At 42.4% G+C, this 14,123-nt stretch overlaps 1 protein-coding gene across 2 annotated transcripts; it reads right to left on the bottom strand.

Moving 5' to 3' along the window:
• Window positions 1–1,587: 1,587 nt before the first annotated feature.
• Window positions 1,588–12,349, bottom strand: ARPC3 (actin related protein 2/3 complex subunit 3). 2 transcript variants are annotated; one of them, XM_004753223.3, is made up of 7 exons: window positions 12,209–12,348; window positions 8,739–8,838; window positions 5,929–6,005; window positions 4,018–4,086; window positions 2,841–2,967; window positions 2,383–2,477; window positions 1,588–1,912 (listed from the first exon to the last, which is right to left on the bottom strand). In XM_004753223.3, the coding sequence occupies exons 1-7, from the start codon at window positions 12,212–12,214 to the stop codon at window positions 1,850–1,852; spliced, it is 537 nt and encodes a 178-aa protein (XP_004753280.1). In that variant the 5' UTR covers window positions 12,215–12,348; the 3' UTR covers window positions 1,588–1,849. The 2 variants fall into 2 exon arrangements, with proteins under 2 accessions (XP_004753280.1, XP_044929537.1); XM_045073602.1 differs by lacking the exon at window positions 4,018–4,086 and having other exon boundaries at window positions 12,209–12,349.
• Between the last annotated feature and the right edge of the window lie 1,774 nt (window positions 12,350–14,123).

A 14,123-nucleotide genomic window follows, 5' to 3' on the forward strand; every position in this document is an offset into this window, starting at 1 on the left:
ATAGCCCAAATTTGGAAACTATCCAGATGTCCATAAACTGATGAAAGGATAAACAAAATGGGATATGTAATTATATATATGATATATATAATATTCCATTGCCTATCCAGTGTGTATACTGGAATATTATTCAGCAATACAAAGGAATGAAGTATTGATACATGCTGAAACATAGATGAATCTTGAAGACATTATGCTAAGTAAAAAAAAGCCAGATATAGGGCGCCTGGGTGGCTCAGTGGGTTAAGCCACTGCCTTCGGCTCAGGTCATGATCTCAGGGTCCTGGGATCGAGTCCCGCATCGGACTCTCTGCTCAGCAAGGAGCCTGCTTCCCTCTCTCTCTCTGCCTGCCTCTCCGTCTACTTGTGATTTCTCTCTGCCAAATAAATAAATAAAATCTTTATAAAAAAAAAAAAAGCCAGATATAGAAGGACAAGTGTTGGATTCCACCTGTATGGAATGAAGGCGCCACAATAGGCAAATTCAGAGTTGAAAGTAGAGATTACCAGGAGTTGGGGGTTATAGTCATCAGTGGTTTAATGATTAGTGTTTCTGTTTGGGGTACTGAGAAAGTTTTAGAAATGCATAGAGGTGAAGGTTGCACAGCACTGTAAATGTAATTAATGCCAGTGAACTACACACTTAAAAATGGTTAAAATGGGGGTGGCTGGGTGGCTCAGTAGGTTAAAGTCTCTGCCTTCAGCTCAGGTCATGATCCCAGGGTCCTGGGATAGAGACCTGTACCGGGCTCTCTGCTTAGCAGGGAGCCTGCTTCCTCCTCTCTCTCTCTGCCTACTTGTGATCTCCGTCAGATAAAATCTTAAAAAAAAAAATGGTTAAAATGGTAATGTTATGTATGTTTTACCACAATAAAGAAAAAGAAAGAAGGAAAGGAATGGAGAACTCTTAGTGTAGTAACATGGATGAATCTTGAAAACTTCATTCTAAGTGAAAGAAATGAGACACAAAGACTACATATTATATGACCCTATTATGTGAAATTTGCCTTTTCTGGGCAAATCCATAGAGACAGAAAGTAGATCAGCGGTCGCTGGAGGTTGAGGGAGTCGGGGGTGGCGGTAGTCAGGGGAAGAGGTAAAGAATGGGGGAGGGGTAACTGCCATTGAATTGTATGTATGTATGTATGTATGTACGTATGTATGTATTGAAGTAGGCTCCACACTCAGCATGGAGCCCAATGTGGGGCTTGAACTCATGATGCTGAGATCAAGACTTGAGTTGAGATCAAGAGTCAGACGCTTGGGCGCCTGGGTGGCTCAGTGGGTTAAGCCGCTGCCTTCGGCTCAGGTCATGATCTCAGGGTCCTGGGATCGAGTCCCGCATCGGGCTTTCTGCTCAGCAGGGAGTCTGCTTCCCTCTCTCTCTCTCTGCCTGCCTCTCAGTCTACTTGTGATTTCTCTCTGTCAAATAAATAAATAAAATCTTTAAAAAAAAAAAGAGTCAGACGCTTAACTGACTGAGCCACAAAGGCACTTCTGAATTGTACACTTTAAGAGGGTGAATAGTATCTCAAAAAAATTTTAAGTGAATGTCAAAGATGAGCAATAAATTTTTTTGACATGGAATGTTAGAAATTTCTTTATTCTTACTTAATTTTTATTAAGCACCAGCTTAATACTACAGAAAGTTCAAATCACCCTTTAACAACCAATTCTTCCCTCCCCCACCCAAATTCTTGATAAAGAGCTCTTCGAGTGAAGACACTTTTCTTCACTTTGCTCTCTTCTCTCTTCTGTATAAAATTTTATCAAATAAAGGCAAAGAACTGTGTACATCTTGCTGTAAAATGCTGCTCACGGCTGTGGAAAGTGTCTGTCCAGGCTCTTTTCACTGTCCAGGTCCTGAAAGACTCTTGTTCATGAACTGTCTCTTCACAAAGCAAGTCCACCACTAATAGGAGGGGATAAAACAGAATGAACAGTGGTGGTCAATCACAGTGCAAGTTCAAGGTAAGGTCAGAATAGAAATTTATGTAATAACTACATTTAATCTTGGCCCGTCATCCCTTATAAACTTCTTGAAAACACATGTAAAAACATGTCTTTCTGACTCACATGTCAGTCAAAATTATGACGACAAAAAAATGTTAATATATTCAAGATATCTCACACAAAAAAATATACCCTATGGGTTTACAATGCCTTAATGTAAAAACATACAACCAAAAATGTTTATTATATGCGATTCACTGCGCAGTGTGACTCACTGAATCCCTACCATGTACTAAGCACATATTCGGAGTTAACACTGCAATGCAGAAACTCAAAATATTCTGGCCATGGAAAGCCTCAGTTTGTTTAATAGTAGCTACATGAGAAAAGGTTATTTATCAACTAAATAGATAAAAGCGAGGGTCTTACCTTGCTAGGTTTATCATTCTGAGGGTCAAAAACTTTCTCACAAAGTCTCAGTCCAGTCTCTTGTCTCAACTGCTGTAAGTAGGCCCTCATCACCTCTACAATAAGGAGCAGGCAGAACAATAAAGAACATCTTGAGAATGCCTCCCTCCTGGGCTGGTCACTGGTCTGCACAATGACACTGGCAATACACTTCTACACATTCAAACAGGATTAAGAAATAGAAATGACAGTCCCAATGGTTTTATAACTATTTTGGTTCAAAAGATTCTCTATGGGTTACACCTGTTGCCAAGAATCTTCTGTGAGAGTGATTCATAAAATCATATCCGTACTAAGGAGTCCGCTCTCGACCTATACATCAATCAAGACAAGGACAGTGGTGGGGGTCGGGGGCGGCTAAAAAGTCAAATGAAGGAAATCTTGTTCCATCGAGAGGGAGGTAGAAACCCTGTTCTTACCATCTTCCTGTTTGTTTGCCGGTTTGGCATAAATCGCATTAAGTGGAAAACCAGGCTCTCCAGGAATGGGAAAATTAGTGATTCCCAGCGTATACATTTCCTTTTCACCTTGGCTTTTGGAGTTGCACTAAAAAAAATTATACACATATACATACTTTATAGAAAAAAAGATAATAACATCGAATTTGTAATTTTTTAAGTCTAAGTAGATATCTCTGGGATTACTACTATATTCGGGTACCCTTCTGAAATCCAGGGAAGCCTGTGGACTCCTCAGAATAATGTTTTGTTTATTTATTTATTATTTATTTATTTAAAAGATTTTATTCATTTATTCGTCAGAGAGAGAGAACAAGCACAAGCAGGGGGAGCAGCCGGCAGAGGGAGAAGCAGGGTCCGTGAAGAGTAAAGAGCCTGATGCAGGACTTGATCCCAGGACCCTGGGATCATGACCTGAGCCAAAGGCAGATGTTTAACTGAGCCCCCCATATGTCCCCAGAATAATGTTTTAAATGAATGAATGTGCTTCTTTATTAATGCACTAAATGACAAGATCCAGGCCATGGGCCTAATAACTACTATCTGAAATGAGTAAAAATGAAATTTCAAAATATCGTCAACTCTAAATGTAATATGAAAATGCTGTGGGGGCGGGGAGCCTGCTTCTCCCTCTCCCACTCCCCCTACTTGTGCTTGCTCTCTCTGTCAAATGAAAAATTAAAATAAAATTTAAAGAAAAGGGAAAATGCGGTGACTTCTACTGGAGAAAAAGTCACAGGTATAGCTGATTCTACTGTGGGTTGTTGCCTACATTAATAATTAAATGCTAAATCTGTTACAAGTTTAGTGAAAAGAAAGACGTAATCTTTTTCCTACTCAAGCTCATGAACCCTTGAATTATATTCTAGGCTCAGAGTTCTTAAATTGGGGTTGAGAAAGATTTCTTTCTTGGGAAGATACATGCAAAGCCTTAACGCACCAGCCCCTTATGTTCTAATTAGTCAACTAAACTACAAGTTTAGAACCCACATTCAGATTTTCCTCTTATGTCCATGCTCTAAGGGGAAGGAACTATTATCTACTTGCCCTTAAAGTCTCAACGAGTCCAGATAGCTAGGAGGGTGAACATGTATTAGTACTGCATTTTTCTGGTAGACAATCATCCAAGTTTAATTACCTTTTGGAGTTTCTTTAGACACTCGGAAATGTAGAGAGTTATATATATCAAGGTTCTATCAGCTTCATTCTGCAGGGAATGGGGCAGGGGGAGGTGGGAGGAACAAAAGTTAAAAAAGAGTCCTGATCAAAACGTTACCTATCACGTGCAAGAAATGAATTCGGGCTTTGTCTTTTGAGGATCAACCGAAAACTGTGCAAGTGTAGTTTCTATAGCGTCAACAGCTCCCATTCGCCAAAGGCAGTCTTCCCAAGCCACCTTTCTATCTGCTCCGGGGGAGGGAGCCACCTCCTGCAAATTGCAGGAGCTGTGGAGCTGCCCTGCCTCTGGGTCCCAGGGAGCTGTGCCGGCAGCCCCTCCCTCAGGGAGGAAGGAGAGTTTCACAGCTGCCTGGAAAGCCTGAAGTGCACCATATGGCTGGCTAATTTTTTTTTTTTTTTTTTTAAGATTTTATTTATTTATTTGTCAGAGAGAGAGCGAGCGAGAGCGAGCATAGGGAGACAGAGTGGAAGGCAGAGTCAGAGGGAGAAGCAGGCTCCCTGCAGAGCAAGGAGCCCGATGTGGGACTCGATCCCAGGATGCTGGCATCATGACCTGAGCTGAAGGCAGCTGCTTAACCAACTGAGCCACCCAGGCGTCCCTTGGCTGGCTAATTTTTAAAACCCTTTCACTTCAGGATCTCTGTCGAGAATAAAAGCATTCCTGACTCTAGAGGAGGAAGCAGATACTTCCTGTGTATCTTGTTCTTGAAAGCTCCAAGAGCCCACTTCTGGATCTAACCAAAATGAAAATGTGAAGACTTGAGCAAAAGTGGCACAAACTTCGGGTCAGATTTTACACAGATTTTACAGTTGAAAAAGAACCCAAACTATACCTGCCCCTATTTTTAAGAGCATATGACATTCAGGAGAGAATGATACGTGGCAAAATTACATTTATTTACACCTACTACAAACATCACACTTAGACCAAGCAATAAATACAAAAAAACACTGTGATCATAGGATCATAGGATATGATATATCATAGGATGTTTAGACTACAACTTGTAGCCAGAAAGCCTACAAAAAAGATTTCACACCCTGTTTGATTCCAAAAGGTCAAAGTTTGGCAAGCAGAGATTGAAGTTCCGTATTCTAGAAAATTATCAAGAAAAGTTGTTGACATTCCTGTAACTTGCTCATAGGAAGAACTCAGAAAAGTTCTTTTTTTTCCATTTCCCCCTCTCCTTTTCTGCCACCCTGCTTCTAAACTTCCTTTTGACCTCATTCCTCGAAAGAAGAGCAGAAAGGAACAAAAGGTAATTGAGGGAAGGGTCAGGATCACTGAACTTTTATTTCTCCATCTCAGGTCCAGGACACAAAAGTATATAAAAATAACAACTACAATGCAGAATTTTTTAGTTCTGGACTGCCACACAGTAGGTGCTTCTTTAATGTTGTATGAATAAAAACATCTAAATCATGGGTTGGCAAACTTCCTCTAGGGAAGAACAAACATTAAATATTTTAGGTTTTGTGGACAACAGAGTCTTTGTCACAACTATTCAATCCAGCTGCTGTAGCATGAAAGCAGCCATAGATAATATATTAAAAAATGAATGTGGCTGTGTTCCAATAAAACTTTATTTAGAAAAAGAGACGGTGGGCCAGATTTGGCCCTCAGGTTATCCAGTTTGCTGACCCATGGTATAGACTGTGGAGGAAAAATGAGAAACTAATACTGATACAGAGTCTAATATTAAGCACTATTCTGGGTGTGTGTGTGTGTGTGTTTCCCCCCCTATTCTGGGTTTTTAAGGTTATACAAACTCATTCAATTTTATTTACTCCTCAGAACAACCCTGATTGCCAGGGAGGTTATTATCCCCATCAGAAAACTAAATTAAATATTAAAAGCTCTGTATTTTACCTTAATCTCATAGTTTTTGAAGAAGACATTGGCCTTGAAGTAATAGATGGCTTCATCCACAATATCTGTATCTTTTGCTAAATAGAACATAAGGGGAGGAAGGCAGAGAACATTAGCTAAGTGTAAAAATAACACTTGACAAAGCTGTAGAGAAAAAACCCCAGCTCAATGTTCAAAAGTCTTGGAGTTGAGTGAAATAAAACAAAGCCATTGAAACATAAGGTCTTTAGAAACAATTTCTAGAAAAATAAGCCCATGGTTTATTCTGGTAGCTTTACTGTTTTTATAAAAAGTATACTCATTAGAAACAAATTAATCAGTAAAGAAAAATATTTTATTGTCACTCTAAATCTCACTACCTAGAAATAACTACTACTAACATTTGGTGAACATCATTCCAGACATCTCTCAATGCATTTATAAAAATAGAGTGAGACAGACTAACTTTGATAAACTGTTGTTTAAAAATAAGAAGTACTCAATGTAATTTTATATGAATTAACATACTGCAGTTTCAGGGGAAAAAGAAGTCTCAATTGTCATTTAGGAACACACTGGGTTCACACATACGTCTTTCTTTTTATGAAAACTGTGACTTAAAATATACTTGTACAAGCTGTTCTAGGTGGCTAGAGACTGAGAAAAGCCAGAAATACTGTTGCAACAGAGACAGATCTCATTATACAATTTCTTGGGCAGTTTTTTGTTTTCCTTTTCTTACTTTAAAAAGGTCAAAATCCCAGGGTCTTGATATCCGGCAGGCGGTTGCAGCAATGCAGAGACAGGTTTTTTTTTTTTTTCCCCTCCAGAGAGTTATTTATATTTCTAGACCATGACTGCTAACCCTCTCATACAGCAGAAACACAAAGTAATCCTGGAGGTTTAGTGTTCTGATTCAGCTGTCTTTAACCCTGCTCGTTCCCCTGCTAAAGAATTTCAACAGAATTCTAACTCTAGACTCCTGTTCTTTCAATTTTTTTATCTGCAGAAAAGACACTTCCTCAGAAGACTCAGTGTGTACAAAACCAGCTAGTTCTTCTAAACGTAACCATGTGAGGGGGGGTGGGTGGGCTACAAGATTTGGAACCTAGAAGGGTGTTGGGCACACAAAGGTGTTAAAAAGGTGTCTGATGAATGTATATAAATGAATTTAATTAATGCTGACAATTATTCAGCTCACAGCACAGGCTTGTACTCCTTCATGATTGCAGTTCTGTTCTAATCCCACGCCCTAGGGATTCATTCCCTGTCTACAGAAACCATTAAGATCTGGTTTCCTGGGGTCCTGTTCTCCCTCAAGGGCCCATGAATTGTTGCAGAGGTGGTAATTAGATCTACCCCATCCTTGGTCAGTTGCACTTTCTGATATGCTACATGGTATTCTGTACAGATCTAAAAGAGTTCTCAAGGAATCTGGACCAATATTGATTTTTTTTTTAAAGATTTTATTTATTTATTTAACAGACAGAATCACAAGCAGGCAGACAGGCCGGCAGAGAGAGGGAGAGGAGGAAGCAGGCTTCCTGCAGAGCAGAGAGCCCGATGCGGGACTCGATCCCAGGACCCTGAGATCATGACCTAAGCCGAAGGCAGCGGCTTAACCCACTGAGCCACCCAGGCGCCCCCCAATATTGATTTTTTATTCCTTCTTTGCGCTATCATTCGTTTAGATGAGTATTTTTCTTTTTGGTCTTTTTCCCCCATCTGTTCCTTTTCCTTCCCTTCCGAATCAAGTAAGAATAGTGGTGACGCACCAAATTTATTTACTTTACTGAGCTTTCGACTAATGCTGAGAACAAAATTAAAAAGAGGTCACGTCAAATAGTCTGGCAGGGGAATGAAGATGGGGCCAGTACAAAATTGGCAATGAAAACCATGGTCCTGAAAACCTTGAATGGAACTCAGTGCAGATGCTTTCTGGGTGAAGGAAAACCACATCTAATATAATACAAATTACATTGTTGGCAGAACATTTAAGAATGTGTCAGAAGAGGGACGCCTGGGTGGCTCAGTTGGTTAAGCAGCTGCCTTCGGCTCAGGTCATGATCCCAGCGTCCTGGGATCGAGTCCCACATCGGGCTCCTTGCTCTGCAGGGAGCCTGCTTCTCCCTCTGACTCTGCCTTCCACTCTGTCTGCCTGTGCTCGCTCTCGCTCGCTCTCTCTCTGACAAATAAATAAATAAAATCTTTAAAAAAAAAAAAAAAAAAAAAGAATGTGTCAGAAGAGTCTAAAAAGAATGGGGCTTTATAAAGCGTAAGAAATGGTTCGAGAAAAGAGAAAGTACCAAAAAAGAAAGCAAAGATATAAAATTGAAAAAAGCAAGAGAAAGAATGTGTAATGTTATATAGGACACTTGATTTAAGATCGAGGTACTGTGAAAATGAAGATCCTGAAAAATGAATAAAGGAAGTAGGTATAGATGGGGGAAGGTGTTAATTTTTTTTTTCCCCCTCCAGCTTTATGACAGAAGAAGGATGGGGACATGGTGTTCTACAGAAGTAGCAGCATTAAGCACTTTGTAAGAACTGAGAGTGATGACAGAACAGTGTTGAGAATTAAGCACATTTCCTCTTCCCTCTCAACAAATACCCAGGAGATCGCAGGAGCAATAATACATTTTCTTACTAGATACAACATATACTCATGCTCTTGAAAAGTCTAGAATGTGTATCTACCAAGCAAACAGAAAATACAAGAGCAGTTGGAGACAGAGGACTGAGCTAAGAATTTGCCTGATTTGATAATGTCAGAGAGTTGTTGGATGTTTCCTACGAAAATCTGAAAATAGTGGAACGTAGTTTCAACTTACTCTCTCGGGGGGCGGGTCCTTTGAACTGACTTCTGATAGGCAACAGCGCCATGTTTCCAATGAGTTTGGTGTCCGGATCCATGAGCGATGAGTGGTAAGCCTGTAGTGGCGAGCCAGGTAAGAAGACGGAGACCAAGAGAACAAATGTCAGTGGGGCAGACAAGTAACATTTCTCCAAAGGAAATATGAGGAACCCACCCAAGATTAACTAGGAGAGGAGGAAAAAAGGATGATAGCAGAGATATGCTGGAGCTGGCTCTTACTGGCTCATGAAAACAAAATGCTAAATTTTGAGTTATTTTTAAATGTTTATTTATTTATTTTTAAAAATTTTATTTATTTGAGAGAGAGCAAGAGTGAGCGATTACAAGCAAGGGGGGAGCAGCAGGGGGAGAGGGAGAAGTAGGCTCCTTACCAAGCAGGGAGCCCAATGTGGGGCTCAAGCCCAGGACCCTGAGATCATGACTGGAGTTGAAGGCAGAAGCCTAACTGACTGAGCCACCCAGGCACCTCTAAAACAATTTTTTTTTTTTAAAAGATTTTATTTATTTATTTGACAGAGAGAGATCACAAGTAGGCAGAGAGGCAGGCAGAGAGAGAGAGAAGAGGAAGCAGACTCCCTGCTGAGCAGAGAGCCCGATGCGGGACTCGATCCCAGGACCCTGAGATCATGACCTGAGCCGAAGGCAGCGGCTTAACCCACTGAGCCACCCAGGCGCCCTAGAACAATTTTTTAAAAAGATTTTATTTATGTGAGAGTGAGAGCTGAGAGGGAAGAGGGCAAGAGGGCAAAGCAGACTCCCTGCTGAAGAGGAAGCCCAAATTGGGACTCAATCCCAGGACTCCAGGATCATGACCAGACGCTGAAGGCAGTCACTTAGCCAAGTGAGCCATCCAGGTGCCCTTGAGCAATTTTTAGAATATTTTTATTTATTTAAGTAGCCTCTACACCCCACGTGGGGCTCAAACTCAACAGCCCTGAGATCAAGAGTTGCATGTTCTTCCACCTGAGCCAGGCAGGTGCCCCAAATTTTGAGGAATTTTGACAAATTTTGAGGCAAGCTGGTTGTCAAATGCAACCATTACTAAAAATTAAATTGTATAAACTTGCAACTAAGTAGATTATATTGAAAGCATGGTAATAAATACTCAAAATTCATTATTTCCTATTTAAAAAAATTATTTCACGTCATTTATGATCTTAAGGTTGCTTATTTGTATCTTTGTGCCAAAAATACTATGTAGGGGTGTGCTACTGTGCATCTTCCAATTCCATGTTTAGTGACATCACTTTGGTAACTGGTGGGAGTTATTTATGCTACAAAAATAGGCAGACACCATATTGATCAGGGGTATACCGCCCCCCTAGCTATTGCTGCACCAGAACCCAAGCACTAGATTTTCAGTTTTGCTACTTCCTGGCTGTGTTTGACCAAGACTCACTTCTCTTCTCTTAGCCTGTTTCCAAATTTATAAAATGAAGAGATATCTACTGCTCTCAGTGGGTAGGTAGAAGTTAAAGGAGCAGGAGAAATCACATTTATGAGAGCAATTTGTATGCTGATTCCTAGTTCTGCTTTTTATAAGATGTCTGGCTTTTAGTAACACATGAAGCATATCTGTGCTTCTTTCATATATTCATATACATATATATTCACATACTCATTCACCCACCGAACGATTAGCAAGCACCTCCTCTGTGCAAGGCATGGTGATAGAATGGTATGCAAGACCAGTATGATCGCTAACCTTCAAGCTAATGGAAGAGGCAGGTATTAAGCAAGAAATCACAGGGAAGTCCAGGAATGAGCCCAGGACTTTTTTAAAGTCTAGCAAATTTGGCTTTCCCTACCACAAGTACTGTTGGGTAAGTTACTATACTTCCCTGAGCCTCAATTTCCTCCTCTGCAAAATGGGAACCATAAGTATCTACTTCACAGGGTCACTGTGAGGATTAAATGGGATAATTCACATGCAGTGTGTATACAGCTCAGGGCCTGTCTGGCACACAGCAGGAACTGAACGGTACCGACAGCATTCATCAAGTAAGTATCTCTAGGGCTTGTTCCTTTTTGTCACAAGAATGCTTCATATAAAGCAGCCTGCGCCCACCCCTTCGCCAGCTGTCTTGTTATCCATCTATTTTCTCCATCGCATTTGCCACTATCTGAAACTATCTTCTGGGAGCCTGGGTGGTTCAGACTCTTGATTTCAGCTCAGGTCATGATCCCAGGGTCCTGGGATGGAGGGAGTCCCGCATCAGGCTCCTTGCTCAGCAGGGAGCCTGCTTCTCTCTCTGCCTCTGCCTGCCCCTCTGCCTGCTTGTGCACTCCCTCCCTCTCTCTCTCTCTGACAAATAAATAAATAAATAAATAACCACAAACAAATCTCTTTCTTTTTTCTAAAAGATTTTATTTATTTATTTATTTGACAGAGAGAAATCACAAGTAGATGGAGAGGCAGGCAGAGAGAGAGAGGGAAGCAGGCTCTCCACTGAGCAGAGAGCCCGATGCGGGACTCGATCCCAGGACTCTGAGATCATGACCTGAGCCGAAGGCAGCGGCTTAACCCACTGAGCCACCCAGGCGCCCAAATCTCTTTCTTTATTTACATTTACATGTTTGTCTCCCCGTTAATTAAAAGGTAAACTCCTTGAGTATAGGGATGTGTTGGCCTTATTCACTGCTGTAACAGTACTTGGCATGCAGCAGGCGCTCAGTAATGTTTTTTTTGTGTGAGTAATCACGTTATTGAACCTCTTTTCCTCATCTGCAAAATGGAGACCATGATGGCGATAGTGACAGCCACCAGACTGGCTGTCAGAAATGAAGGACAACCAGACCACTATCAATTTTACTCCTACCCTAGAGGCACACGAAAACAGAAACACTTGGAAACCAGGAGCGGACTCTGCGTCTGCTCTGACGGCCCCACACCCGGCAGCTAAGGGTGGCCACCACTGCCGGGCGACAGAGGAGGAGTCCGGGAAGTGGGTATGACAGTGAAAGCAGCGGGAGGGACCCGCCCCCTAGGGCTGAAGAGGAAGTGGGCCTGCCGGAAGGAGAAAAAGAAGCCGGACCCTAGACTTGAGAAATGAAAAATAAAAAGCACAGCCCTTCGCTTCTCAGCTTTAGTGAACCTTTGGGGATCCTGCCGGAGTCAGGGAGTACAGAAAGAGCGAGAGAAGGGGTCGGCCCTGGAGCGAAGGGGGCGAGAGGGGCCGAGACAGCCTCCTCTGCACATTCGGGGCCTCTGGCCCACTCTGCCGCGGCCCCGTCCCCCCTGCCCGACACCCCCCCGGCCGGCTCAATCCTACAGCGACCGGCCCCCTTTTCTCGCTTCTTCCCTTCCCAGGCCCCGCTTTTTCTTTGCCCTCCTCGGCCCCCTTCTCTCAGCTCATGCACGATTTCTCGCCGCTCTTCCCCGCCCAGTTCTCGCCATCTTCCCACACCGCGAACTGGTTCCCCTACCGGCATCTTGACGGCGCCCCGGTTTCAAGCTAGACGAGGAGGACGGGGTTCGAGCTCGGCGCTTCCGGTCCGGCGGTCCGGGCGGGGTAAGCGGAAGTTAGCCGGAAGGGGAGGGTGAAGGGAGGCCGCCGCACTTCCGGTCTTGCTGTCCCGCCGCGGTCGAAGAGACACTAGAGGGCGCCCGAGCATAGGGACTGTGAGTGCTGCGCATGCGTAAAGTGTGCGCGAAGTGGGGCTAGATCTTGGGTTCTAGAAGCCTTGGGTTTTTTCTGAGTTCACCTTTTCAGTGAAGCATTCCCTGGATCACAATATTTTAAATTCAACCCACTCCACTCCCCTCTGTCATCCTTATTTCCCTCCTTTTTCCTTATGATTCTTTTATTATTTAGCTTACTTTTGCTATTTGTTTCCCCATTCATGTGAATGTCAAGAAGGCTGGGTTTTGGTCTGTTTGGTACACTATTGCATCCCCTGCACCTGAAATAGTGACGTACATAGTAAGCGTCAATAAGTATTTGATAAATGAATAAATGAACCCAACTGGTTTGTTCTGCATTTAACAATGCATAAAGGGGGGTGCTCTAGAAGGGACTTGTGTATTACTCTGTACTCCAATTTTTCTTGTGTAAAAACTATGAAAGTGGACTCTGGGTTCGAATCCCAGCTCCAACATTTCCTAGCAGTGTAATTCTGGGCAACTTAATTAACCTCTCTGTGCCTCTGTTTTCTGATAATGGAGATACTACTTACCTCATAGTTTCCTGAGGATGAAATGAACTACATGTAAAATGCTTAAAGCTCACAAGCCTGGAACATACTAAAAGTGCAGTTTTTAACCTATTGCTACAAAGCACTTCATGTGTTAGTTTGCAAACTGGCCCCTGTACACAGAGGGTAAGGAAAGACTGAAGAGGCAGACCAATCTGGACGTACAGGTGGTGGTTTTAGTAAGTGAGGGAACTTATTTGTGAGGCTTATTGTTAAAGGATTTTGTGTCCCCTTAGTGCCTGCAGTTTTTGGTCATGCTACTTCGAAGAATGAAGAGGTAGACCAGATGAAGAGTGGTGGGCAGCAAAGCAAAGTTTATTGAGCAAGAAGAGTACAAAGCTCCTGGAGAGGGAGGGGGATGCAAGTGTTACCCTTAGAGTTTCTAAGTTTAGGGGTTTTTACGAGCTCTTTTGCATCTGCCTATTAGTTGATGTCTACGTGTTGATGGTCTTTTTATTTTTTGCTGACATTTGGGAGCTTATGTCTTACTTGCCCCTTGCCTACGGTATTGACAAATGCTTTTGTGGTTGTCCTATTTTAGGATGCTTTGCATAAGTCATTTCTGCAAAGGCTGCAAAGCAGAATATCAGTGCGGTCCTGTCTAAGCTGCAAACAGGATGTCAGTGCTGTTTTATTTTAGCTGTCCGGACTGCATCATATTTTCTTGTTAGGGATCCTAGCCCTGACTACCTAACTGGCCAACTAACTCCTAACATTATCTCTGGAGAGACAAGAGTAGATCTCTTCACCCGCCTACTGCCAGACTGTTGTTAAGTTTGTGCAGAAGCCTTAACTGGATTCAGTCATGTCCAATGGTCTCAACACCCTATTCCCTCCAGTCTTTGTCCTTAGAACATCTCTCACAGTGAAGGGTAGGAGGGGTGAAGAATCTCCCATTGTCTGGGCCCAGTTCAAAGGTCAACCAGTGGTCATATCCTCTTGATTCTCTTCTTCAACATCACCCTAAGAGCCAAGTTCATTGCTGCCTCAGGCTATTTCTTCAGCTAGTCCCTCAGACAGAATAGTCTGTTCAATGTTCCTACAATTGATTTCTCATTCAGGTTTCTGGGCAAATAGTACCATTCAGGAACCTTCTTTGACATTGAGCTCAAATGAGTCCCTTTGTCACTATCCATTTCATTACTGT

The sequence above is a fragment of the Mustela putorius genome, unplaced genomic scaffold, assembly GCF_011764305.1.
Source record: "Mustela putorius furo isolate JIRA1106 unplaced genomic scaffold, ASM1176430v1.1 tig00537248_pilon_pilon_pilon, whole genome shotgun sequence".
NCBI lineage: Eukaryota > Metazoa > Chordata > Mammalia > Carnivora > Mustelidae > Mustela > Mustela putorius.